The following is a 25,078-nucleotide window of genomic DNA, read 5'->3' on the forward strand; positions in this document are numbered from 1 at the left end:
CAAAGATGGATTTGAAGATGATATTTGAAGGCAGGCGGAAGAAATGGTGACGTTATTTAACTCGGGGTGGGTCAGGAGGGGGAGTTCGGAATGGGTTCCAGATGAATTTCCATGACGCTAAGCTTTGAGCATCTTCCAGGGGTCCTTCTTTGGTGTCCACGCTGTCGGAAAATAAAATTTTAAAAAATGCATATGCCCATTTCCATCATCTTTTGCGGTAGGGGAGTTTGTGGGGATTTGGAGGGTGAATTTAAAAAAACGGCATTTAATACAGTAGAGAGGAGGAGATGGGTGGGCTTTGATTTAGAGCATGCCAGTTCTCAAGATAGCATGGATTGGTAGGGAAGTCCATCTGAAGGCACCAGATTAGGGGAAGGGTCTATTGATGGAGGGATGGAGGGATGAGTGAGTGGGTGGGTGGGTGGATGGATGGATGGAAAGGTGGAGGGATGAATGAATAGATGGAGGAATGGGCGGATGGGTGGGTGAATGGATGGAGGGAGGGAGGGAGGGAGGGAGGGAGGGAGAGGTGGGTGGGTGGATGGATGGAGGGAGGGAGGGAGGGAGGGAGGGAGAGGTGGGTGGGTGAATGGATGGATGGATGGAGGGAGGGAGGGAGGGAGGGAGGGAGGGAGAGGTGGGTGGGTGGATGGAGGGATGGCTAAACAAGGAAACAGAAAGACCAGGACATCTTCTTATCAGCAATCAATACTCAGATAAGCAGAGATTAACACCAGACAAACAAACTCAAAACAATATCCTCAAAACAACCAAGGACACCTCCAACAATGCTGACAGGGCCAGCCAGTAGTATATAAATAAGAGCCAACTCCACTCCCTTCTAGCACTGAAGATGTTACCTAGTTGGGTTATGAAATGTTTGCATGAAAACCAGAAAGAAAATCACGGACCTCACAGGCCTCCTCCTCCTCTTCCTCCTCCTCCTCTCCACAAACCCCACTCCCTTCTAGCACCAAGGATGTTACCTAGTTGTGTAATGAAGTATCTGCAAGAAAACAATCAGGCTCAGAGAGCAACCCACAGTCCTCCTCCTCCCCCCTCCCCCTTTGCACAACCCTCCCTTCCTTCTACCCCTGATGACGTTACCTAATTGGGTCGTGAATCGTCTGCAAGACAGTCACCAAACTCAGAGACCACCAAGGATCCCACAGTTCAACCCTGAGCTACAGATAGTCTTTTCGATTTGATGGCATGGTTGCAATCACCCTCTCGCCTTCCCAGGGAAGCATCCCCACAACCCAGAGAGCTGAACAACACCCCATCATCCCCGCCCAATCCCACCTCAGCAAAGACACCAGGTTGCAGATGTTTTGAGTTCAGTCTCCTTATAAGAAGCCCCAAATCTTGATGCCTGCTGGGTCCTGAAGTCGCTCACAGAAGTCAGTCTGGGCCCTTATTTGCAAAACGTCATTTTCCACAGAACTGCAGCCAAACAAACTGGTGAGGTCTTTCTTTCTTTCTTTCTTTCTTTCTTTCTTTCTTTCTTTCTTTCTTTCTTTCTTTCTTTCTTCTTTCTCTTTCTTCTTTCTTTCTTTCTCTCTTCTTTCTTTCTTTCTTTCTCTCTTTTCTCCTTCCTTTCTTCTTTCTTTCTCTCTTCTTTCTCCTTTCTTCTTTCTTTCTCTCTTCCTTTCTCTTTCTTTCTCTCTTCTTTCTTTCTTTCTTTTTCTTTCTTTCTCTCTTCCTTTCTCTTTCTTTCTTCTTTCTTTTTCTTTCTTCTTTCTTTCTCTCTTCTTTCTTCTTTTTCTTCTTTAATTCTTTCTTTCTCTCTTTCCTCTCCTTCCTTCCTTCCTTCCCTTCCTTCCTTCCTCTCTGTCTCTCTCTCTCTGTCTCTCTCTTTCTTTTCTACCTGAATATAAAATGCAAATGAAAATACAAGGCAACAGGAAAATTGCAAAAAAGAAAGGGGACAGAGGTGTGAAGTAAAGGGAAAATTTGAATAAAGCAGTGTTCTCCTACGTTTTTTCAGTATCGTAAAATCCAGAACAAAGTTACAACCTCCACTTTTTACGTTCCTCTAAAAAAAGGACCTGTCCTTTCCATCACAACCCACGGATCCAAACCCTGAGTCAACATTTCTTTTTATTTACCCTTGTTTTGAGCACAAAGTCCAGAACGAATTTCCAAAGATCAACCCGACTTGTTAAACTTCCTTCCCCTGAATTAAAAGTTCAGTTGGCCGTCTCGGCCAGCTCCATCACTCCTTCCATCTCTTCTCCTGTGCTTGGAATTGACCGAACAGGTGAGTTTCTATTATTTCCCCAACCGGTGTGTGTGTTTGTGTGTTTGTGAGAGTGTGTGTGTGATTCTATTATTTGCCCAAAGGGTCTCTCTGTGTGTAAGAGAGTTTCTACTATTTTCCCAAAGTGTGTGTATTTGTGTGTGTGAGAGAGAGGGGGGGGGGAGGGGAAGAGAGTGTTTCTACTATTTGCCCAAAGAGGCTGTGTGTTTGTGTATGTGTCTGTGTGTTTATACTATTTGCCCAAAGGGTCTGTGCTTGTGTGTGTAAGAGAGTTTCTACTATTTGCCCAAAGTGAAGCTGCCCACAGAAGTCAATCTGGGCCCTTATCTGCAAAACGTCATTTTCCACAGAACTGAAGCCAAACAAACTGGTGAGGTCTTTCTCTTCCTTTCTTTCTTTCTTTCTCTCTCTCTCTCTTTTTCTTTCTTTCTTTTTTCTTTCTCTCTTCTTTCTTTCTTTCTCTCTTCTTTCTTTCTCTTTCTTTCCTTCCTTCCTTCCTTCCTTCCTTCCTTCCTTCCTCTGTCTGTCTCTCTCTTTCTTTTCTACCTGAATATACCTGAATTCTACCTGTGTTTGTGTGTGTAAGAGAGTTTCTACTATTTGCCCAAAGTGTGTATATGTGTGTGAGTGAGTGAGTTTCTACTATTTGCCTTACAAAAGGGTTGTGTGTTTGTGCATGTGTGTGTGTCTTTCTATTATTTGCCCAAAGGGTTTGTGTGTTTGTGAGAGTGTGTGTGTGATTCTATTATTTGCCCAAAGGGTCTCTCTCAGGGGTGAAATGCTCCCGGTTCGGACCAGATCGCCCAATCTGGTAGCGATGGTGGCGGGTGGTTCGGAGAACCGGTAGCAAAAATCCCTGCCCCCCCCCACACCATGCCCAGCTGAGCTGCACAATCATCAGAGGCTTTTTTTTTTTTAACTTTTAAAAGCATTTTTTCTACAACCTCTTCCGAAAAAAAATGCTTTTAAAAGTAAAAAAAAAAAAAAAGCCTCTGATGATCGCGCGGCTCAGCTGGGATCATCAGAGGCTTTTCAAAGCATTTTTTTTTCTGCAACCTCTTGGCCGAAGAGGTGGTTAAAAAAAAAATGCTTTGAAAAGTCTCTGACGATCCCAGCTGAGTTGCCTGATCGCCAGAGAGGCTTTGCAAAGCATTAGAAAAAAATGCTTTGAAAAGTTAAAAAAAAAAAAAGTTGGCCACGCCCACCCAGTCACATTACCCAAGCCACGCCCACAGAACCGGTAGTAACACATTTTACATTTCACCCCTGGTTGTGTGTTTGTGCATGTGTGTGTGTCTTTCTATTATTTGCCCAAAGGGGGTGTGTGTTTGTGTGCTTGTGAGAGTGTGTGTGTGATTCTATTATTTGCCCAAAGGGTCTCTCTCTGTGTAAGAGAGTTTCTACTATTTTCCCAAAGTGTGTGTATACTATTTGTGTGTGTGAGAGAGAGGGTGGGGAAGAGAATGTTTCTACTATTTGCCCAAAGAGGTTGTGTGTTTGTGTATGCGTCTGTGTGTTTCTATTATTTTCCCAAAGGGTCTATGTTTGTGTAAGAGAGTTTCTACTATTTGCCCAAAGTGTGTGTCTATGTGTGTGAGTGAGAGAGAGAGGGAGTTTCTACTATTTGTCCAAAGAGTGTGTTTGTGCATGTGTGTGTGTGTGTGTCTTTCTATTATTTCTCCAAAGGGGTGTGGTGTGTGTGTGTGTGTGTGAAGAATTCACTTCTGAAAACGATTCAAGGAAATCGAAAGAAACCTCCAGTCCTTCTTCTGTGCAAGATTTAACTTCCTATTTTGGGCTGACGGTTTTTTCCCACCCAGCTGGCAGGAAGGACGGAGAAACGAGGAGGAGCGAAGAGCTTTTTGGGGTGATAAAATTTCCGCCTCCTGCTCACCAGACCCAGCTCAGTCCTGGCAGGGAGGCCGCAGCCCCAGGTGAGTCTTCCGGGGCAGCCCCTACCCAGAGATCCTCCACCCTCTTTGCAAAATCAGCTGGGAGGGGGGGTAGCAGATTTCCCACCCAGGGGCTGCAAAGGGAAGAGTGAAGCTTTTATCCCAGGTTTTCCAACAGAAGGGAAAAAAAATTGCAAAGGGGCTGGAAGTCCCTTTTGGGGGTGGGGGGGCAGGGTCTCATCATGTCTGGCAGACCCTTTCTCGAGCTGCCGATGGGAGTAAATAGCTTTATTTTATTTTTATTTATTTTTTTCTCCCTTTCAATCCAGTCTTTCTGCAATTTACTTCTTGGGAAGGTTTTTTTCAATAGTGGTTTAGCAGGCAGTCCTCGACTTACGACCGCAATGGAGCCCCGAGTTGATGCTGCTAAGCGAGACATTGGTTCAAAGTCATATAATGGGGCAAAACTCACTCAACAAATGTCTCACTTAACATACATTTTCGGCTCAATTGTGGTCATAAGTCAAGGACTACCTGTAAGATGAAGCCAGGGGGAAAATTCTATTTAATTTGATTTGAATTTGTTTAAGGTTCAGTATTGGCACCTGGGGCATTCCCAGAAGTTAAACTAAGCCAGATCAAAGTATGGATAGTCCTCAACTTACAACAGTTCATTTAGCAACGATTCAGAGTTACAACAGCTCTGAAAAAAGTGACTTATGACCGTGTTTCAGACTTACGTCCGTTGCAGCTACCCTATAGTCACGTCATCAAGATTCGCCCACTTGGAAACTGGTTCGTATTTATGACAGTTGCATTGTCCTGATCCCCTTTTACGACTTGATGTCGCTAAGCGAGGGATTGGTTCAGTGAGTTTTTTGGCCCCACGGTACGACTTGTCTTCACCCATCCGATCAGGGAATCACGGCAGTCGTTCAAGTAGTCACACTAGGTTGTTAAGTGAATCTGTTTTCCCCGTGGTTAGGAGGTCGCCAAAGGGGGAATCGCCTGATCCCTGGGTACGGCGACCGTCATAAATGTGAAGCCGTCGTCAAGCGTCTGAATGTAAGCCACGTTGATGCTGCAAGTGTGAAAAATGCACTTTTTTTCAGTGCCGTCGTCACTAAATGGACTGTTGTAAGTCAAGGGCTACCTCTAGGTACTTATTCTATTAGTATTTCATGTTTCGAAACTGCCCAAATCCTCAAGCTATTGCTTCCTTTTTAGGGCCGAGAGAAGGCGACTGGCTCGAGATCAGCCAGCTGGATTTGTGCCTAGAACTTGCAGCCTCCCAGTTTCTAGCGTGGTGCCTTGAACCCTGCACCAAATTAGTCGAGAACCAATTTAATTTGGTTTAAAATTAAACCAAATTTAAAATTTGAGCTTTAATTTATTCTCACTTTTATTTATTAACTTACAATATCAAATACGGCAAGAAAAAAGAAAATAGCCGCGTAGGAAGTTGGCACCCACCCCTCTCCTAGAAAAAATGAAATATTCTAGGAAATATTAAAAAGGCAGAATATTATATTTCCCTGGATGAGAAATGGAGAAACAGGGTTTTTTTTAGGCAGGAAGCAGACTCACTCTTAATAGCCCCACTCTCCTCAATAGCCCACAGCAGATGTCTGTACTTAAGAAATAAAGAGATAGCTAGCTCTATTCATAAGCAAATGCCCTCACCCAAGATCCAACAAAGATAGGATTAGTCCTCTACCTAGTGGTGGGTTTCAAAATTTTTTACTACCGGTTCTGTGGGTGTGGCTTGGTGGGTGTGGCATGGCTTGGTGGGCATGGCAGGGAAAGGATACTGTAAAATCTCCATTCCCACCCCACTCCAGGGGAAGGATACTGCAAAATCCCCATTTCTTCCCGATCAGCTGGGACTCGGGAGGCAGAGAATAGATGGGGACGGGGCCAGTCTGAATTTTTACTACCGGTTCTCCGAACTACTCAAAATTTCCGCTACCGGTTCTCCAGAACTGATCAGAACCTGCTGAAACCCACCTCTGCCTCTACCCACCTAGCAACAGAACTCACCACACAGCACCTGGGGAGATTGCATCACCCAGCAAGGCTCAACCAAGCCTGGGACTCAAGCTTGGTTGAATTCAAGCTCAAATTCAAAACCCATGTGCTTTTTTGCTCAAGACCAAAAAACCCATGTGGTCCCATCCACCATTAAACCATCTTTTCAAGCCGTCTCTATGTTTCCAGTGTCTTTCTCCCCACTTGGAACTGAACCCAGATGGACATTTCTTCCAACTGGGCCTAAGGCAGGACTAGAACTCGCAGCCTCCCAGTTTCTAGCATGGTGCCTTTACCCCTGCACCAAATTGGCTCTCGGATTTAATTTATTCTCACTTTTATTTATTATCTTACAATATCAAATACGAAAAGAAAAAAAAGAAAATAGTAGGAAAAATAAGGGAGGAAAAAGGGAAGGAAAAAGTGTAGGAAAAAGGAAAAAAAAGGAAAGAAAAGACACTGACTTCCAGTGAAAATTTAAAATAAGAAAATTTTCTTATTTTACTGCATCAAAGGGAGTTTTGATGCAGTAAAATAAGAAAATAATATCAACATTTTACTTTTAAATAATAATATAAACCCTCCCTAACCCTAAACCTGTCTAATCGGTAAAACCCAAAATCAGATCTCATATTTTTTCCCCACCTCAAGCACAAAGTGCAGAAGCGGTTTCCAGGTTGAAACAAAAATAATTGTATTTTTTTTTCTTCGATCGAAGCAGTCAATTTGGCCACTTCTGCTAATTCCATCAACTTTGGCAGCCATGAATCTATCGTAGGAATCAAAGCATCCTTCCATTTTTGTGCCTAAAATAATCTTGCTGCCATCAACATATATAATAATAACCTTAACGTTTCCTCTCCGGGCTTTAAATTTTTAAAAAAACTTTTATTGAGTTATTCCATGCATCTGAAAAAGGCTTTAACTTTTGAGTAAAACGGGTCAAGAGGGAAAGGGGCTACAACACTTCTGATTTTGAGGTACCCTGGACTAACACAACGCTTCCCACGATTCCCGCTGTGTGAGGAAAACTATTATTTAGAACTGTTTGAGAAGTTACGAAACCTCTCAAACTGCGAATTCTTCTTCCCCTCCAAAAGGCCTGTAGGGAATGGAACAACCGTCGCAGAACATTCTAGAATATTTCTTTTTAGGGATGGTGAATTGGGCAAAACTGACCTTTTTTGAGGTTTAGAAAGGTCAATTTTGCCCAATTCTGGTTTCATAATTCCCGATTGTTCCTTGAATCACAGTAATCCCTAAATCTGAAACTTCCTACAAAGATTGCAAAAGATTGCATCCCCGCCATCCCTAAAAAGAAATATTCCAGAATGTTCTGCGACGATTGTTCCATTCCCTACAGCCCTTTTGGAGGGGAAGAAGAATTCTCAGTTTGAGAGGTTTTGCAACTTTGAATGTTTGCTAAATGACTTGTCGTAAATCGGGGACTACCTGTATCTTTTGGCTAAGGCGGACTGCTAGTTGTGTTGTTTCCGTTAGGATCCAAAGGTTAAATTCGGTGCCACCGTAGCATTTGAGACGGCACCTGATTGTGGATTGGTCTGGATGGGAAGGGCCAGAAGAAAAATTTGGCATTCCAATTCAGGGTTGCGTAAGAATCAAAATAAAAACGAAATCCAGGCGGCTGTGAGGAAAGGCGAATGATTTACTCCCGAAAGCAAAGAGATTTTTGCCTGGCGTGGCAGCAGCTGCAGAGAAAATACGGTACAGAGAGTGCGTTTTATAAGGGAGCTTGTCCTGGGTGTGTTGCAGTTGTGCGCGTGCTGATTCCAGAGTGACACTTGAGGGGTGCGGGAGTGTGTATGTGGGGACCCTAGAGAGAAGGGGTTGATTAAATGAAGGGATAAGGATCGAGACTCTTCATTCGAACGGGGTTATAATGACATTTCTGCTGTATTGATTGACGTTTTTGTGCTTGTCTGTGTGTGTTTACAATTTGAAATAAGCGTTTAAGTCGTTTGTGTGTTTGGGTCAGCTTAAACTTGGATCCCCAAGGCTGTAAATCAGGAACTTTGTGGAGACTTGGGTCAGTTAACATGTGGTTCCCTTTACACTATTTCTAACAACAGTTACAAGAATTTAAAATTCTTCCCGTAGAAGCAAGGGCACCGCTATTGGTCCTTGGGAAAGGAGACCACCAGGAACACCTAGGTGTGCTCTACAAGGATGGGATCGAAAAATTTTAGCAATCGGTTCTCTGCCTGGTTGCTGGGGGGGCGTGGCCTAGACCAGTGGTGGGTTCCTCCCGGTTCGGCCCGGTTCCCGCGAGCCGGTAGCGGTGACGATATGACATCACCGAACCGTCATCATTCTCTCCCCCCCACCCCCCTCTTCTTCTCCTCCCTACTTCCTCTTCCTTTCTCCTTCTCCTCCTCTCTTCCTCCCTCTCTTACCCTCACTCCTACTCTAATTTCTCTTCCCTTCCTTCCTCCCTTCTCTTCCTTCCCTCTCTCTCCTTCCTTCTTCCATCTCTCTTCTCCTTCCTTCATCCCTCTCTATTGCTGTATCCTTTTGTGCATATGGATTACTCAGAGGGCTGAAAAAGTTATTTTTGACTGGTCCTCGCACTTTTGACCAGTCCTCAAACTTACGACTGTCCTCACATTTTACGTTTTTGCCCTATCTTGTCACCGTGGTGAAGAGAAGTAGTTGTGAAATGAGTGACATGGTTGTTAAGAATGCTACAATGGGCATAAATGATGACCAGTCATAAGGCGAAGACTGGTCAAAAGTGCGAGGACCAGTCAGAAATCACTTTTTTCGGCCCTCTGGGTAGTCCTTTTGTGCATATGGACTACTCAGAGGGCTGGAAAAATTATTTTTGATTGGTCCTCGCACTTTTGACCAGTCCTCAAACTTACGACTGTCCTCACATTTTACATTTTTTGCCCTATCTTGTCACCATGGTGAAGAGAAGCAGTTGTGAAATGAGTGACATGGTTGTTAAGAATGCTGCACGGGGATAAATGTGAGGATGGTCATAAGTGTGAGGACCAGTCAAAAGTGCGAGGACCTGTCAGAAATGACTTTTTTCAGCCCTCTGAGTAGTCCCTATACACATAGCCATGGCCACCCGGTCACATGACTAGCTAGCCACGCGCACTCAGTCACATGACCTCCAAGCCACGCCCACAAAATAAAGCCACGCCCACAGAACCGGTAGTAAAAAAATTTAGAACCCACCCCTGGCCTAGTCGGCTTCTTGCATCACAGCGGGGAGGGTGGGGCGCGTTTTCACCCTCCCCAGGCTCCGGAGGCTTTCCCCGAGTCTCCAGGAGGGCAAAAATGGCCTCCTCTGGGCTCCGGCGGCCCTCCAGAGGCCGGAAACAGGCCCGTTTCCGGACTTCCGGTAGGCCCGTTTTTCACTCTCCAACAGCCTCCGTGCGGGCCCTGCATTTACCTGGCATCCAAAACAGGCCGTGTGGAGACTCCTAGGAGGATCGGGGTGGGATGGGCGGGGTTAGCTAGTCCTTGCAACTACCGGTTTGGCGAACCAGATTTGGTTTCTTGTAGGCTGTTAAGAAAGTTGGAAAAGACTGAGTTATTTTAGTAAATTTCAGATTGTACAGACTTTGTGCGTGCTGTGTTCTTTGGGGTCCGCAGAACACAACCGTGGAAAGAAAAGTCATATAGTGGGGCAAAACTCACTCAACAAATGTCTCACTTAGCATAATTTTTCGGCTCAATTGTGGTCATAAGTCAAGGACTACCTGTAAGATGAAGCCGGGGGGAAATCCTATTTAATTTAATTTGATTTGAATTTGCTGAAGGTTCAATATTGGCACCTGAACCGTTCCCAGAAGTTAAACTAAGCTAGATCCAAGTAGGGATAGTCCTCAACTTACAACAGTTCATTTAGCAACTATTCAAAGTTACAATGGCTCTGAAAAAAGTGACTTATGATGATGTTTCAGTCTTACGTCCGTTGCAGCAACCCCGTAATCACATCAAAATTCAGCCACTTAGCAACTGGCTCATATTTATGACGGTTGCATTGTCCTGATCCCCTTTTACGACCTTCTGACAAGCAAAATCAATGGGGAAGCTGGATTCACTTAACAACCGTGTTTCTAAGTTAACAACTGCAACGAATCGCTTAATCACGGTGGCAAGAAAGGTCATAAAACGGGGCAAAACCCACCTATCCACTGTCTCGTTTTGCGAGAGAAATTTTGGGTTCAGTTATGACTGTAAGTAGAAGACTGCCTGCAATATGGGGATAGGAGACCACCAGGAAATGTCTACATTCTCTTTACTACCACCCAAGAAAACCACTTGAGTTCCACAGGCTGCCATCTACATTTTCTATCCAGCTATGCAGTTAGTAATTTTCCTCTTCCGGTGCAGGGCGATTGATGAGTCGGTTACAACTCTTTGGAGGTGGTTGAGGACCGCGCCCAAAATCTTGAGAAGGTCCTGGCGGATTGATGTCTTCTTTTCTTTTCAGAACCCTTAAAAACAAGACAAACCGGGTTGGGAATTTTCAAGTTTAGCGATGAAAGGATGAACCCAACTTGTCTCGGCGTGTCTGAAGAATTTTCTTCCGGCATCGAAGGCGCCGGATGAGGTGGCTAGGGAAGGATGAGAGATTTATGACGTTGCTAGTTTTGCAGCCACGTTTGAATCTTTCCCTCTCCCCCCCCCCAAAGATTGGGGAATTGATTTTGGCCCAAGATCAGGTGCTTCTGATGGTGGGTAGGGTACAGGGAGTCCTTGGCGTAGAACCCAAACGGAGCCTGGCATTAGGGTTGTAAGTAGTTGCTTTCATTAAGCAGATCTCCAGGTGACTAGTGCACACGGTTTTATGTTGTTCGGGGGGGGGGGCGTCGTTATGCAGACACGGTCTTTATGCGAAAGCAGCAGTTGTTCAGTGAACATGGCAGGTGGTTAAGGGAATCCGTTTTATTGGTCGTTTTATGCCAGGACCCATAATATGCTATAATAATATACACAGGGGTGAAATCCAGCAGGTTCTGACAGGTTCTGGCGAACCCGTAGCAGAAATTTTAAGCAGTTCGGAGAACCAGCAAATACCACCTCTGGCTGGCCCCCAGAGTGGGGCGGGAATGGAGATTTTGCAATATCCTTCCCCCAGGAGTGGGGAGGGAATGGGGATTTTGCCGTATCCTTCCCCCAGGAGTGGGGTGGGAATGGAGATTTTGCAATATCCTTCCCCGAGGAGTGGAGAGGGAATGAGGATTTTGCAGTATCCTTCCCGTGGAGTGCGGTGGGAATGGAGATTTTGCAGTATCCTTCCCCTGCCACGCCAAGCCACGCCCACCAAGCCACACCACGCCCACCACGCCACGCCCACAGAACCGGTAGTAAAAAAATTTGGATTTCACCACTGAATGTACAGTAGATCATGTCATGTCAGAATAGGATAGGAGGATGGGATGGGAAGACAGGATAATGGAATGTGGAATGGAATATGGAAGAGAACAGTGAGAGCTAACTGCCCAAAGCACTTGCGTGCGAATGCGCGCATGCCTGAACCTCCAAATTGCAATGCACGTGTGGCCCCTGTGTATGTGTCCGGCCCCCCCGCACATACGCATGCCCCGACATGCACCCTTCTCCCCCTGCACATGTGCGCACAGGCCCCCTGCACAGGCCCCACCCCCCGCGCATGCGTGGCAGAGACCCAAAGACCAACTGGCCGGTGGAGGGTGTGTGTACATGCGCAATGGAGCTGAATTGGGGCAACGGCTTGCGTGCCATCAGAGAGGGCGCTGCGTGCCACTGCCACCTAAGGCTGCGTGGCCATAGGTTCACCATCACGGGAATAGAATATGGAACAGAAGAGAACAGGAACAGAATAGGGAATAGGGAATAGAGAATGGAATAGAATAGAAAAAGAATAGAACAGAATAGAATAGAATAGAAAAAGAATAGAATACAATAGAATAGAATAGAAAAAGAATAGAATAGAATAGAATAGAATAGAATAGAATAGAATAGAATAGAATAGAATAGAATAGAATAGAATAGAAATCACAATTTTTCTCAATCTTAGCAATTTTAAAGTCTGGATAGCTGGAAATTGTCAGTTTTCAAGTGAGGTTTGCCTCATTTTACGACCTTTCTTGCCATAGTGGTTAAGTGAATCATTGCATCTGGTAAATTAGTAATCTGGTTGTTAAGTGAATCTGTCTTCCCCATTGGGTTTGCTGGACAGGTGGTCACAAAAGGGGATCTCGTGACCTTGAGACACAGTAACGGTCATAAGTATGAACCCGTTGCCAAGCGTCTGAATTTGGATCACGTAACCTTGGGAATGCTGCAATGGTCGTTAAGTGTGAAAAACGGTCATAAGTCACTTTTTTCAGCACTGTTGTAACTTTGGTCACTAAACGAACTGTTGTAAATCAAGGACTATCTGTATTAGATCTGCCCCTCACTTAAATATCTCCAATGAAGCAGAATTATTTATGTTGGTACGTAGGCACGTATGTATGTATGTAGATATGCATTTATTTATCTGTCTGTTTATTTATTTTTCTTTCTTCCATTCATTCATTCATCCAGGCTTCCCAAATTGTTCTTGAGTTTCATTCTCTTCTCTTTCTTTTTTTTTTTCTTCCAGCCTTCAAGTTCGGCCAAAATTACGATGCTCGCTTATTCCGCAGCATTTCAAATATTTTCCTAAGAAGACGTCATACATTTAGGCTTCCTGGCATCCCGTCTTTGATAAAGTTTGGGGAGCTGTGCCCTACCTCCACTGGGCCACCCATAACATGCCCTTCAATTTGGACCCGGCTTTGCCCAGGATGACAGGGGCTTCCCAGGCAGATCGAGGCTTTGAAGGGATCCTCCAGATCCTAAATGGGATCCCAGCAGAGAAGCTGGTTCAGTACAGGCACAAGTTGAGCTGTTTGCACCAAGACCGGAAGAGCTGCCATCTCCTGCACGTCATGATCCTGTGGTCCTTGGGGAGAGAAGTTGAGGCCAGGGTGCATCTCAACAGCTTCATGGACGACGTGGTGGCCCACCATCTCTCCCAAAGCCTCTGGGGTACGGGTGGAGCAAAGAGGACAACCCCAGAGCAACTCCAGAAGGACCATGCCAAGGTGGCCCAATCCGTGGCAGAGATCTACTCACTCTTGGTTGATGAGAAGCTCTGCGACACCCTGGCCAGAGATGAGGCCTACAGAGAAGCTGTCCGAGCCTTTCAAGCAAGCCACGTTGAAGGAGCCCAACTCAAAGGTCTCCTGGATGAAGCTATGGAGAAGTGTGGACCGCAGTTCATCGCAACGATGCCCGGGGATAACTTTGGAGCTCTGGCCTCAGGTAGATGGGAGTTGACTCCGGCCAGAAGGAGCAGTCCGGTGTCAATCGGTAGCTCTTCTCCTCCCGATAACCCTCAGTCTTTACGTTCTACAGGTAGCCCCATCTCCCACATCAGCAGCCTTAAGATCAGCGAGAGTTCAGTAACCTCCGATAGCCCTTCCAGCACAGGAGGCTCCTTGTCTCTACCACCAACCGGCCAAGGAGAAGACATCAGCTCTAAGTCGTTGGTCAACAGTTGCTCCACCAATTCAAGAAAACCTTCCCTACCAAATTCCAGAGGTCCCTGTTTACTGCCTGACTCTAAAATCACACTGTCTCCCACAGCATCTGCCCAGGTCCCGCCAACCCCCAAAATAACACCATCAGGAGATCTGACGTGCACCTTTCAGGCTCCGTCTCTGCAGAAGCCAGGTTCAGCATCTTCTGCAGGAAATGGTCCGCCCCGTTCCTCTGCTCCAGCACCAATCACGAGTTTTGGACCTCTGCTTTCTTCTTCTTCTTCTACTTCGGATCTTGCCTCTTGTAGCTCAGAACCTTCTTCTTCGATGGTCCCACCAGACGATGAAAGGCAGTTCTACACCTTCGTGGTCCTGCATGCCGCAGAAGACGAGCTGGTGGCTTGCCGGGTGAAGGATCGCTTGGAGGCCTTGGGTGTCTCCAACGGGGCCACCTTCAGCGAGGATTTCCTCATTCCTGGGTGTGGCCAACTCAACTGTTTCCAGAACGCCTTGGACAACTCAGCCTTCACGCTCGTACTCCTGACAAGGAACTTCATGGGACGCCTTTGTGACTATCAACGTGACACGGCCTTGATGGACTCCCTCACCCGCTGTTGCAAGAGGAACTCAGTGATTCCGTTTGTGCCCGAGGAACATTCACGAAATTTCGGGGAAATGCCCCTCCTGCTCGCTTCGCTGGTGCCCTTGCGTGAAAACTCTCCCGTGTTTGAGAAGAGAGTGAAGAAAACCTTCACTCCAAAGGTGATCCGGGAAAAGAAAGCTACCTGGGACCTCATGAGAAAGATCCAGGAAAGAGAGGAGGAGAGAGAACGAGAACGAGAAAACTTGAGGCTGCAGCAACATCTCGCTGTCCTCAATCTTCCGTCATCAGTTCGACCACCGGTGGTGGACATGTCAAGAATGGAAGCCCAAGCAGGCGATGAGACTCAAGGCTTTCCTCCTTTGGCAACGTCCTTCATGAAACTGGGACTCGACCAGGCTTCCTTCTCCCAACCGTTCCTGTCCTTGGTGGGTTCTCCAAATGCAATGCCGGGTCCCCAGTTCATCATTCAGAATGCCCAGATGGTTCAGATCGGTGACTATAACCACATGCAGGTGGAAAAAAGCAACGCAACGGTTGGCACGGCCAATGAGACCGTTGAGAGGGCACCGGTGGTGGAAAAGGAAGACAACCCCAGAGAATGGAAACGAGACGGATGAGAGGAGACGGCCGAAAAATGTCTTAAATTTCCTAATCATCAAATTTCCTCAATGATCTTGTCGAGGGAAGGGGCCACTTTGACTTGTGACGTCATGCGAAGATGTAGGGGCCAACAAGAACTGGGACCTTGAATGGAGGAGGAGCACAGGAAGACCTGAAGTCCACCCGAGCTTCATGGGTGACCATCTCCTCTTTGCAATCCCCCAACAGGGACTTGTGAAGGGCAAAATGCATTATAGGTAGTGCTCGACTTACAACCATTCTTTTAGTGACTGTTCAAAGTTACAAGAAAAAAAAGGCACCATTTTCCACACTTATGACCGTTGCAATATGCCCGTGGTTGTGTGATCAAAATTCAGACGCTTGGTCACTGGTTCCTATTTATGACGGTTGCGGTGTCCCAAGGTCACGTGATCCCCTTTTGCGACCTTCCAAGAAGCAAAGCCAATAGGGAAAACAGATGGTCTTAACAACTAATGTGTTGTTAGTTAAGTTAGCAACTAATATTGCTAACTTAACAACTGCAGTCACTTAACAACTGTGGCAAGCAAGGTCGTAAAATGGGGCAAAAATCACTTAACAACTATCTTGCTTAGCAAGATGTTGACCTCAGCTGTGGTCCTATGTCGAGCACTACCTATATCTGTGATGGTGAACCTATGGCAGGTGTGCCACAGGTGGCACGTGAAGCCATATCTGTGGGCACACGAGCGTTGCCCTAGCTCAGCTCCGCCAGCTGATTTTTGGGCCTTTAGGGCCCACTGGAAGTCAGGAAATGAGCTGTTTCCGACCTCCAGAGAGCTTCTGGGGAGGGTGGGGAAGGCTGTTTTTGCCCTCCCCAGCCTCCAAGAAAGCCTCTGGAGCCTGGGGAGGGCGAAAAAATGGGCCTTCCAAGCCCAGCATGCCATCACGTGCCAAAAGCGGAGGAGGGGAGGCACGGGGGGCATTAAATTATGGGTGTGGGCGCACACGCGCACGACCCTCCTGCACTCCTTCCACTTGGCGGCAAAAAGGTTAGCCATCACTGACTTATATTTTTAATTTTGCAATTTGGGAGACAATTTTGAGATCCTTCAGTGCTCTTTAGAAAAGATGGGGAGGGGCGCCATTTTGCTCCTTTTTTTGCAACCCAGCCAAGACTTCAAAAGGGATGAATCTCAAAAGGACAGAGATAAGAGGGCACCTATTTCTTTCAAACCCCACCGATTTAACTTGGTTGAAAATTCTGGGATGTGTACGACATCTGCGCAATATATGTGGGCCTTTGAAAATGCCTTGGTTCGTGTTGCAAATGGAATTATAAGGATCCTGGTTTGATTTTGGTTTAAGAGGCGAAGAGTCGCTGTGATCTTATTTACGGCTTGGTGTGTCTGAACTGAATTGTGGCTTAACTCTATATAACCAGGTTTAAGCCCCGGCTTAAGACAGGGCGTAGCGATTGAGAGCTCTTTTAGATTCCAGGCAACGCTGGATCCTAACAATCAAGATAGCGAAGATATGTGGACTTCAACTCCCAGAATTCCCCAGCCAACTTGGCTGGCTGAGGAATTCTGGGAGTAGAAGTCCACAGGTCTTAAAAGTTGCCAAGATTGGACGCCCATTTAAAACTTTGGATATTTTACCAGTGGTAAATACTACCAGTAAGATAAGAACCTGAAGTTGAAATATTAAAGTTGAAATTGAAATCCATATATCAAGTTGCTCAGGTGGGGGAAGGGAGGGAGGGAGAGGGGACGGGGTGGTTGTGGTCAGGAACATGGGTGTGTGTGTACCCCAACATTATCTCTTATTTTCACTTCTACTGTCCCTGGAGAAGCTGGGAGCTGCAGATAGCAATGCTAAAACCCCCAGCCCCAATTCCTCCCTTCTTTCTGCACTTTATCAGATCTGACCCAGCCAGAGCACTTCAACTCCCAGTACTTTTTCCAGTCTGGAATAGAGGCATTAAACAAGACGACACATTGTCTTGTTTTTTAAATACATCCACTCAGGGGCAAAGTATGTGTATTTATTTATTTATCATCAAAAATTAGGGAATTATTATTTCTTTTGGCACGGCAGGGGAAATAGGGGTCCTTCATAGCTGGCTGGGGAATTCTGGCCAAGGTTGGACGCCCCTGATCTAAAGCTTTGGACCTGTTTGACCAGTGGTCAACACCAGTAAGATACGAATTGTGGAGCCTTGATAGCACAGTGGTCTAAGCACCCTGTCATTAACACAGCTGCCTGCAATTACTGCTGGTTCGAATCTCTCCAAGGCTCAAGGTTGACTCAGCCTTCCATCCTTTCTAAGGTAGGTTAAATGAGGACCCAGTTTGTGGGGGCAATAAGCTGACTTTGTATAAATATACAAAAGTATGAAGGCTATTGCTTAACGCATTGTAAGCCGCCCTGAGTCTCCGGAGAAGGGCGGCATATAAATCAAATAAAAAAAAAATTGATGCCTAAATGGGGATTAGCAGAACAAGGGGCTCTTTCTTTTGCTTGTAAAGTTAAATTTAAGGAGCAGATGGTATTTAATTTGCTCTGCCTGGTTAAACAGAATTATCACTGTTTTAGGCAGCACCTGAGCTACGAGGTGCTCAGCAGAAACCCAGATTCTCGTATGGGGAGAATTTCGCTGTGGGATTCCTGAGATGGATTGTTTTTCCTGCATGCATTTCGTGACCCAGCTAGGTAGCATCATCAGTGCCAGAAGGGAGTGTGGGGTATTGGTAGCTCAAGGTTGAATGTGGGGTCCTTGGTGCTCTGAACTGGGGTTTGTTTTTTTTTCTTGCAGGCATTTCATTACCAAATCAGTGGATTACATGATGTAGCCCCAAAGAATCTGATCCCGCTACAAGGTTCTTCCATTTGTAACTCGTTTTTTTTTCCCTCCATAAATGCCAAACTATGAAGAAACGCAGGTGTCTTTCTCAGGCTCAAAAATGTCACCACATATAGGTAGTCTTCGACTTATGACCGCTCGTAGTTACAGCGGACTTCCCCAGAGTTACTTACAACCCAGATTTGAAATTCTGATGGCCCCTCCCATAATCACATTTTGGGTGCTTGGGAACTGGCTGGCATTTACAGTGTCCCACAATCACACAACCACAATTTGCAAAAACCATTGTCTCCAGCTAAAAACACCCATTGTGAACAATGGATCTGCTTAATGACTGCCCTATTTGCTTTATGACTGCCGCATTCCCTTAACAATTGTGATAAAAAAGGTGGGAAAATCAGTTATGTGGCGATCTGCTGAACGACCGGCATGACTTATGACCCTAATTCCAGACTCAGTCGTTAAGTGGAGGACTACCTGTTTATCTAGCCACACGCCCATATGAAAACGAACAAGAAGAGTCAGAAACACAATTGTGTATTTTTTTAGCAGCATGACATTTTCTTCTTGATTTTCACTGTCAGTATAACTTTATTTACTTCAAGTTAGGAAGGTTGGCTCTCAAGTGTAGCATACGCTGCTTGTGCATTTTTTTTCTGCCAAGATTGCCAAATCAACTCCATTCTTTGCAACAAAACAAAAAAACAAAAAAACAAAAACCGGTAACCTGAAACTTCCTTTGCTTTACCCGCTAATATTGTTGTTTGCTTTTAACACTGCAAGAACGCAAAGCTGCAAAATCCACGGAGGAAAGAAAAAAACTGAGGTTTCTGTAGTTCTCTTGAGCCCCTAAAGCAGCAGTTTCTCGACCTCTGCAACTTTAAGATGTTTGGACTTCAACTCCCAGAATTCCCCAGCCAGCACAGTTGTGCTGGCTGGGGAATTCTGGGAGTTGAAGTCCAATCATCTTAAAGCTGCAGAGGCTGAAAAACCATGCAAGGCAATTTAAGACCTCTGCATCTTGTTATCCCTGGGCTGTGTGAAGGTGCAGAAATGGTTCTCCAAAATCACCGCCTGGTCTCCAAACACATCCGCACACAAACACAAAATATTGGCCATTTGCCGCTCCACCCTGCCCAAACCAGGAATCTAAAGCAGGATTGGAGAGGGTTTTTTTTTTTTTTTTGCTCCTTTGATGTCCAAGAGAAAAACAAAGCAACATCTGTTAGCACCCTCCGGCATCACCTGATACTGTCCCCCCCCCCCCCTTTTCTGCTTCAAAGCAGAACAAAATTAGAGGTGGATTCAAAGAGAACGCCAATCTCTTAAAACTACGGAGGCCATCGGATTGAAATGACGCCTCCGACGGAGGCTCACCCCAGAGAGAACGCTTATCAGATTAACTGGGGGGAAAACTCTACATTCTGAAACTTTTTGGTCTGATCAATTCAATTTCTCTCTTTTGTGAGACAGTCATCAAAACCTACGTCCAGCTGGTAGGCCGTTTAACCAAGTCTTTTTTTTTTTTTGAAGGAAGACCTCTGAAGCAGTGTTTTTCAACTTCAGGAATTTTTATAAGAAGGGTGGACTTCAATTCCCGGGATTCCTCAGCCAGTCAGCCATGTGGAAGTCCACCCTTTTTAAAAGTTCCCGAGGCTGAGAAAGGCTCTTCGAAACAGTTCCAGATAACCCGGGATGGGTTTGTTTGATCTGGAAAAAAAAAAAAAGTCTATCTGGACATAAGCAAGCACCAAAGATGATGACGGCCTCTTTTACTTCAACCTCCTCTGACCTTCACCTGTCCCGCTACTATGAAGAGTTAAGATGGTCCAGAAGTCATGCAGCCACCAACAGCCACGGCCATCTTATAACTGCTCCAAACATCTGCCGTTAACACAGTTGGTACGTGAGGTAGACCCTGAGAGAAGGGACAAAAAAGGTCCTTCAAGATTCGAACGCAAACATCAGGCCTTCTCAATCCCTTCAAGTCATTTTCATCTGTCTGTCCGTCCCTCCGTCTGTCCATCAACTCATCCCCCTTGCCATCATTTTTCTCTTGCCTAATGCAGCCTCAACCTCAACTGCCCAGTCTGCATAGAAGAATTATTTACAGGACACACCAAAAAGAATCAGCTCTTGAGTAAGGGTGTGTGTTTGTGACCTATTCATCGATCCTTCAACATCCATGTCTGCCCTTTACATAATAATAATAATAATAATAATAATTTAAAAATCATCGCTTGATAGCCAAGTTGAGGGGGTGAAGCGACTAATACTAAGAATTCAAGTTGCAACCCACTTCTTGCAGGGATGAATAAATTTCTGGTTTTCGATGCCCGCCTGCCCTGAAGAGTTAAGGAAGGCAAGGACATGTGAAAAAACTAGGAAGCCACAGTGTAAGCATTTAACTCGCCTCTTCTCTATTTGGTGGGCTATTAGGCACGATTTTTAATTGAAAGTAAACCTGGGCAGGCCCACAGTGCAAAATAGGTTTTCAGCACATTTTCTTTGGCTTCTGGGAGATTTTAAAAAGCATCTGTGCCTTAACCTTTACGGAGGCGGCAAAGAGATAATTCTGGACAATGAAATATCACCCAATCACCTCCTGTTTTTAAGCCCTTCCAGGAAAACTGGGGCATTCCCAGCCAGGAAGACATAAATTGAGGGGGAGGGGGGTGTCTCCAAACTTGGCAGCTTTAAGATTGTTGGACTTCAACTCCGAGAATTCCTCAGCCAGCATGGGGGTCTGAGGAATTCTGGGAGTTGGTGCGCCAGTCTTAAAGTGGTTGTGTTTGGAGACCTCTGATATAAACGAACACAGTTTTTTGCCAGTGATTGGGTCAAAAATCAATACCGTTTCTCTTTTCTGGAGAGGAAAAAGAAATGGCTGGATTAAATTTCACAATCTAGGGAAACATTTACAGCCTGGTCTGCCTACGGTGCAGGCCTCACTCCGCTGACAAGAAAAACCAGCAGCCAAATAAAAATACAATTATTACCACCAGCTTTGAAAACAGCCTGCAAAATCTGAGCCGATGTTAAGAGACAGTCGAAGCCAAGAAAAATCCAGGGGTGGGGTGGGGGCACCAAAAAACCAAACCTCACTGCACCCAGCTTGGATCAACCATGCAAAGAAGCAAACAGCCTGCTGCTCAAAATGAAGACTGTCCCTTTCTCAACCCCCCCACCCCCCACTTAAGTTACAAGGTTGAGCTGAACAAAAGAACATTGTTAAGACTTGGTGGGTTTGCCTTAGTCCATTCTTACGTCTTCGAAAAGAAAGGATGCAAAATGGAAGAACTTAAAAAGCTCAACCCACGTGCAAGCTGAAAGCAGGCCATGCAAAACATTCATCTATCTTGCACATGGCCACTGTGGGGCCGGTCATGAAATCAGATCCACCACCCCCCCCTCTATTTTCCCACTTCTCACAGGAACACAAAGAAGACGGGGCAGGCTGAGAAAAGATTGGAGGAACTTTGAGCCAACTTTTTTTTTTTTCCTTTGGACAATGTCCCAGAAGGGGAGTCAATCAATGTAAAATGAGAAGGGGATTAAATTCAACTCCTTGGCTTTGTCTGGAAGGCCAGGGAGAAAAATTCGAGGGGGACTTTCAAAGACAGATTAGGGACAGACCCATAGAGGAGTAAGATGAGTGGACTTCAACTCCCAGAATTCTGGGAGTTGAAAGTCCACCCATCTTAAAGTGGCCAAAGTTGGGAAACACTGCAGTTGAGCCTGTCATCTACTTAAAAAGATCCCAGAGAGCGAGGCCACTTGGGCGTTTGGGCAAAAGATGCCTTCTTCCTGTCAGGGGCCAGACAGAAGAAAGACAGAGACCATATAAGCTGGCCAAGTGCAAACCAAAGCTTTTAAAATCCAGACCCCAGGAAGACCACGAATCTAAGTCCTCTCCCTGCCAGCTGCAACAGGTCTAGGAAGAGGCCAGTAGGAAGTAGAGTCCTTCTTGGCTAATGCAGCTCAATGAAGGCTTCCAATTCTTCGGGGATGAAACCCTTATAAGGGATCTTGTGTTTATCCAGCGCTCGGGCCGCAAGGCACTGTAAGGTGATGTAATTAAAAGGCTGCATCATGGCCTTGGTGAGCTGCTTCTCGTCAAGGAGCTCGTAGGCCGTCTGTTTGAAAGCATTGGTCGCATCCATATGAGCTCCGGCCTCCATTAGGGTGCTCATGATGAGGGGGCAATTGTTCCGGGCAGCCACATGCAGTGGGGTGTTGTTGTCGTAATCCCGACTGTCTGGGTCGGCCCCGCACTCCAGCAGGAGGTTCACCACATGGAGAGAGGGGAATTTCCCCACCGGGTAGCGGCCCACTGTGGTTGTGTCCTTGTCCACCGCCATGTGCAACGGGGTGAAGCCGTTCTTGCCTCGGGGGTGACACTTCAGCAAGCGGTAGATGGTTTGGCGTTTCTGATGCTCCTGCTCGGGCGAGCATTCCACTTTTTCCAGCAAAAAGACCAAGTGGAGGATGATGGCCAGGGCTTTGGTGAACTGGGAAGCGTCCGCCACCGGGTCTTTCCGGTGCTGGAGGGCCCTCTCAACCTCGCGGACCCCTTTGCTCAGAACCACCATGAGGTCAGAAAAACCCAGCTGAGTCCCTAAAGCGCCCTTCGAGTGGTCCTGCAGCACGTACGAGAAGAGCTCGGCAAAGGAGAGGAAGCTGCTGGCCGTCATCGGACTCAAGGGCTCCAGGTTGCCCTGCTGCATTTCCAAGGCGTACTTCCACAGGTTAATGCACCGTTCAAAGTTGCCCGAATCGGCGTAGACGGCCCCCCGGTAGCGGATATAATACGAGGTATCCGGGTGAGACGGTCCCAGGATACGTTCTCGGATCAACAAAGCTTGCATCCTCATCTCATCCGGATCCGTGATGAGCGATTCTAGCTCCTCCATGCTGCTGACTTCTTGGGCGTAGTCGTAAGCCAGCACCCGCTGCCGAGGTTCCGGTTTGGAGAGACCTTCGCCCCCTCGGAGACGCAGCTCCATCGCCCGGCGCCAGTGCTTCAGAGCGCCAAGCAGGTCGCGCTTCTTGTCCACCATGGTGGCGCCCAGCAGCTCCAGCGCCTCCACCGCGGCCTCTCGGGTGCAGTAGACGTGGGATTCGCCGGTCTCTTCCTCCTCCTCCTCTTCCTCTCCTTGCCGATCCTCTGTCTCCTCCTCCTCCTCCTCCTCTTCGGCATCCCGGCTTTGAGGTTCCTCCAGCGCCCCCCGGATGAGGAACTCCACGATGTTGGCGTGCCCGGTGACGCTGGCGGCCAGCAGCGGGGTCATGGCGTAGCCGTCCCGCTCCATCCGTGCCCGGCGAGCCAACAGCAGGCGAAGGATTTCCAAGCTGCCGGATTCGGCGCAGTCGTGCAAGGCCGTGTTGCCCTTCAGGCTGCGTCGGTTGACCTCGGCTCCCCTCTCCAGCAGGTAGCGGGCGATGTCGGCGTGGCCCTTGTAGCAGGCGATCATCAGGCAGGTGTGGCCATGGCGGTTGGCCACCTCCAGGTCGGCGCCGCACTCGCCCACCAGGTAGCGCACCACGGCCAGGTGCCCGTCGAAGCAGGCCGCCCGCAGCGGCGTCGAGTTGGTCAGCGTGGTCTGGTTGACGCAGGCGCCGCGCTCCAGCAGGCTCCGCACCACCGGCAGGTGCCCGGCGGCGGCGGCGGCCCACAACGGCGGAGCCCCTTCGATGGTCTCCCCGTCGAAGCGCACCGACCCGCCCGCGCCCACCCGCGCGCCGCAGTGGTCCACCAGGTACTCCACCACCTCGCGGTGACCGTGGCGGGAAGCGATCAGCAACGGCGGGCCTTCCGCGCCGCCAGGGCCCGCAGCCAGACGCTGACGCTCCTCCCGGCCGCGGCCGCCTAGCAGCTTCTGCAGCAGCTTCAGCTTCCCTTCCCGGGCCGCGTTGTACACGGCCAGGCGCAGGTCCATGGCGGCGCCCGCCGCGACTACTACCAAGGCCTTCCCGGGACGGCCCGCGCTGACAGGCCGCTCGTCGCCTCAGATACCGGCGCCGCCATCTTGAGCACTCTTGAGGCGAAAAACAAAATGGCGGGCCTTCCCGCCGGGCGAAGGGAACGCCGGGACTGGTAGTCTGGACGCGCGCGCGCGCAGGCCCGCTTTCGAAGCCCGCAGGGCCGTTCGTCAACTACGTTTCCCAAGAAGCGCAGGGAAGGGTAGCCGGCGAGAGAAAGGCGAACCAAGAGGCTGGTGGGGGGGAGAAAAGGGTTTTCCGCGAGGGCTTTCGGGAAGGGTAGTTCAAAGAAGCGAGGGCTTTGCTTAGCGGCGGCTGGGTTTCACTCTAGGAAGGAAACTCAGTTTCCCAGAAAGGGGTTGAAGGAAGCAGAGGCTTGTGGGAACGAGCGGCGGGGGGGGGGGCGGAGAGAGAGAGAGAGAGAGAGAGAGAGCGTCGGAGTAGGTGAGCTGACTTCTGGGAAATGGAGTTTGTTTACTTTAGTCTGCCGGTGGATGCACTTACTTTCTAATTAAAAATATATATTTCCGATTAAAAAAAATACGTGTCACCTCCAGGCTAACCTTAATGATTACAGATACCATGCAATATATATACTGGCCTTTGGGTGCAATTACCTGGCTAGCCGCTAGAGGGCAGCAGAAACACATCCAAATCTCCAACCTTTCTCTGCCCTCTACTGGCCATCCCAATATTTACAGCCTCGATTTGCTCCACCTCTAAAAACGAACCAAGACTGAGGTTGGAATATTTACAAGTCCTCAAATTACAACAATTTGTTTAGTGACCGTCCAAAGTTACAACAGTACTGAAAAAATACGACATGACTGTTTTCACTCTTAATACCGTTGCAGAATCCCTATGGTCATACGATCAAAATTAGAATTAGAATTAGATTTTTTTATTGGCCAAGTGTGATTGGACACACAAGGAATTTGTCTTGGTGCATATGCTCTCAGTGTACATAAAATAAAAAATACATTCATCAAGAATCATAAGGTACAACACTTAATGATAGTCATACGGTACAAATAAAGCAATCAGGAAACATTATCAATATAAATCTTAAGGATACCAGCAACAAGGTTACATTCATACAGTCATAAGTGGGAGGAGATGGGTGGTAGGAACGATGAGAAGATTAATAGTAATAGTAATGCAGACTTAGTGAATTGTTTGACAGTGTTGAGGGAATTATTTGTTTAGCAGAATGATGGCGTTCGGGGAAAAACTGTTTTTGTGTCTCGTTGTTCTGGTGTGCAATGCCCTATAGCGTCGTTTTGAGGGTAGGAGTTGAAACAGTTTATGTCCAGGATGCGAGGGGTCTGTAAATATTTT

General features: G+C 47.2%; 2 protein-coding genes across 3 annotated transcripts; one reads left to right on the forward strand and one right to left on the reverse strand.

Moving 5' to 3' along the window:
• The first annotated feature begins 2,612 nt into the window (after positions 1-2,612).
• TICAM1 (TIR domain containing adaptor molecule 1) lies at positions 2,613-17,741 on the forward strand. 2 transcript variants are annotated; one of them, XR_011599719.1, is made up of 4 exons: positions 2,613-2,630; positions 4,081-4,194; positions 12,788-15,109; positions 17,711-17,741. XR_011599719.1 is itself a non-coding variant. In XM_070931894.1 (3 exons), exon 3 carries the CDS (start codon positions 12,939-12,941, stop codon positions 14,928-14,930), a length of 1,992 nt encoding a protein of 663 aa, XP_070787995.1. In that variant the 5' UTR covers positions 2,613-2,630; positions 4,081-4,194; positions 12,788-12,938; the 3' UTR covers positions 14,931-16,205. The 2 variants fall into 2 exon arrangements, 1 of the variants encoding a protein (XP_070787995.1); XM_070931894.1 differs by lacking the exon at positions 17,711-17,741 and having other exon boundaries at positions 12,788-16,205.
• Positions 17,742-18,220: 479 nt separating this feature from the next.
• On the reverse strand, positions 18,221-23,772 carry FEM1A (fem-1 homolog A). The gene has a single exon (XM_070944555.1). The coding sequence runs from the start codon at positions 23,695-23,697 to the stop codon at positions 21,730-21,732; it is 1,968 nt and encodes a 655-aa protein (XP_070800656.1). The 5' UTR covers positions 23,698-23,772; the 3' UTR covers positions 18,221-21,729.
• Between the last annotated feature and the right edge of the window lie 1,306 nt (positions 23,773-25,078).

Source organism: Pituophis catenifer, unplaced genomic scaffold (genome assembly GCF_029215685.1).
Source record: "Pituophis catenifer annectens isolate HBS135680 unplaced genomic scaffold, rPitCat1.0.hap2 SCAF_1, whole genome shotgun sequence".
In the NCBI taxonomy this organism is placed as follows: Eukaryota; Metazoa; Chordata; class Lepidosauria; order Squamata; family Colubridae; genus Pituophis; species Pituophis catenifer.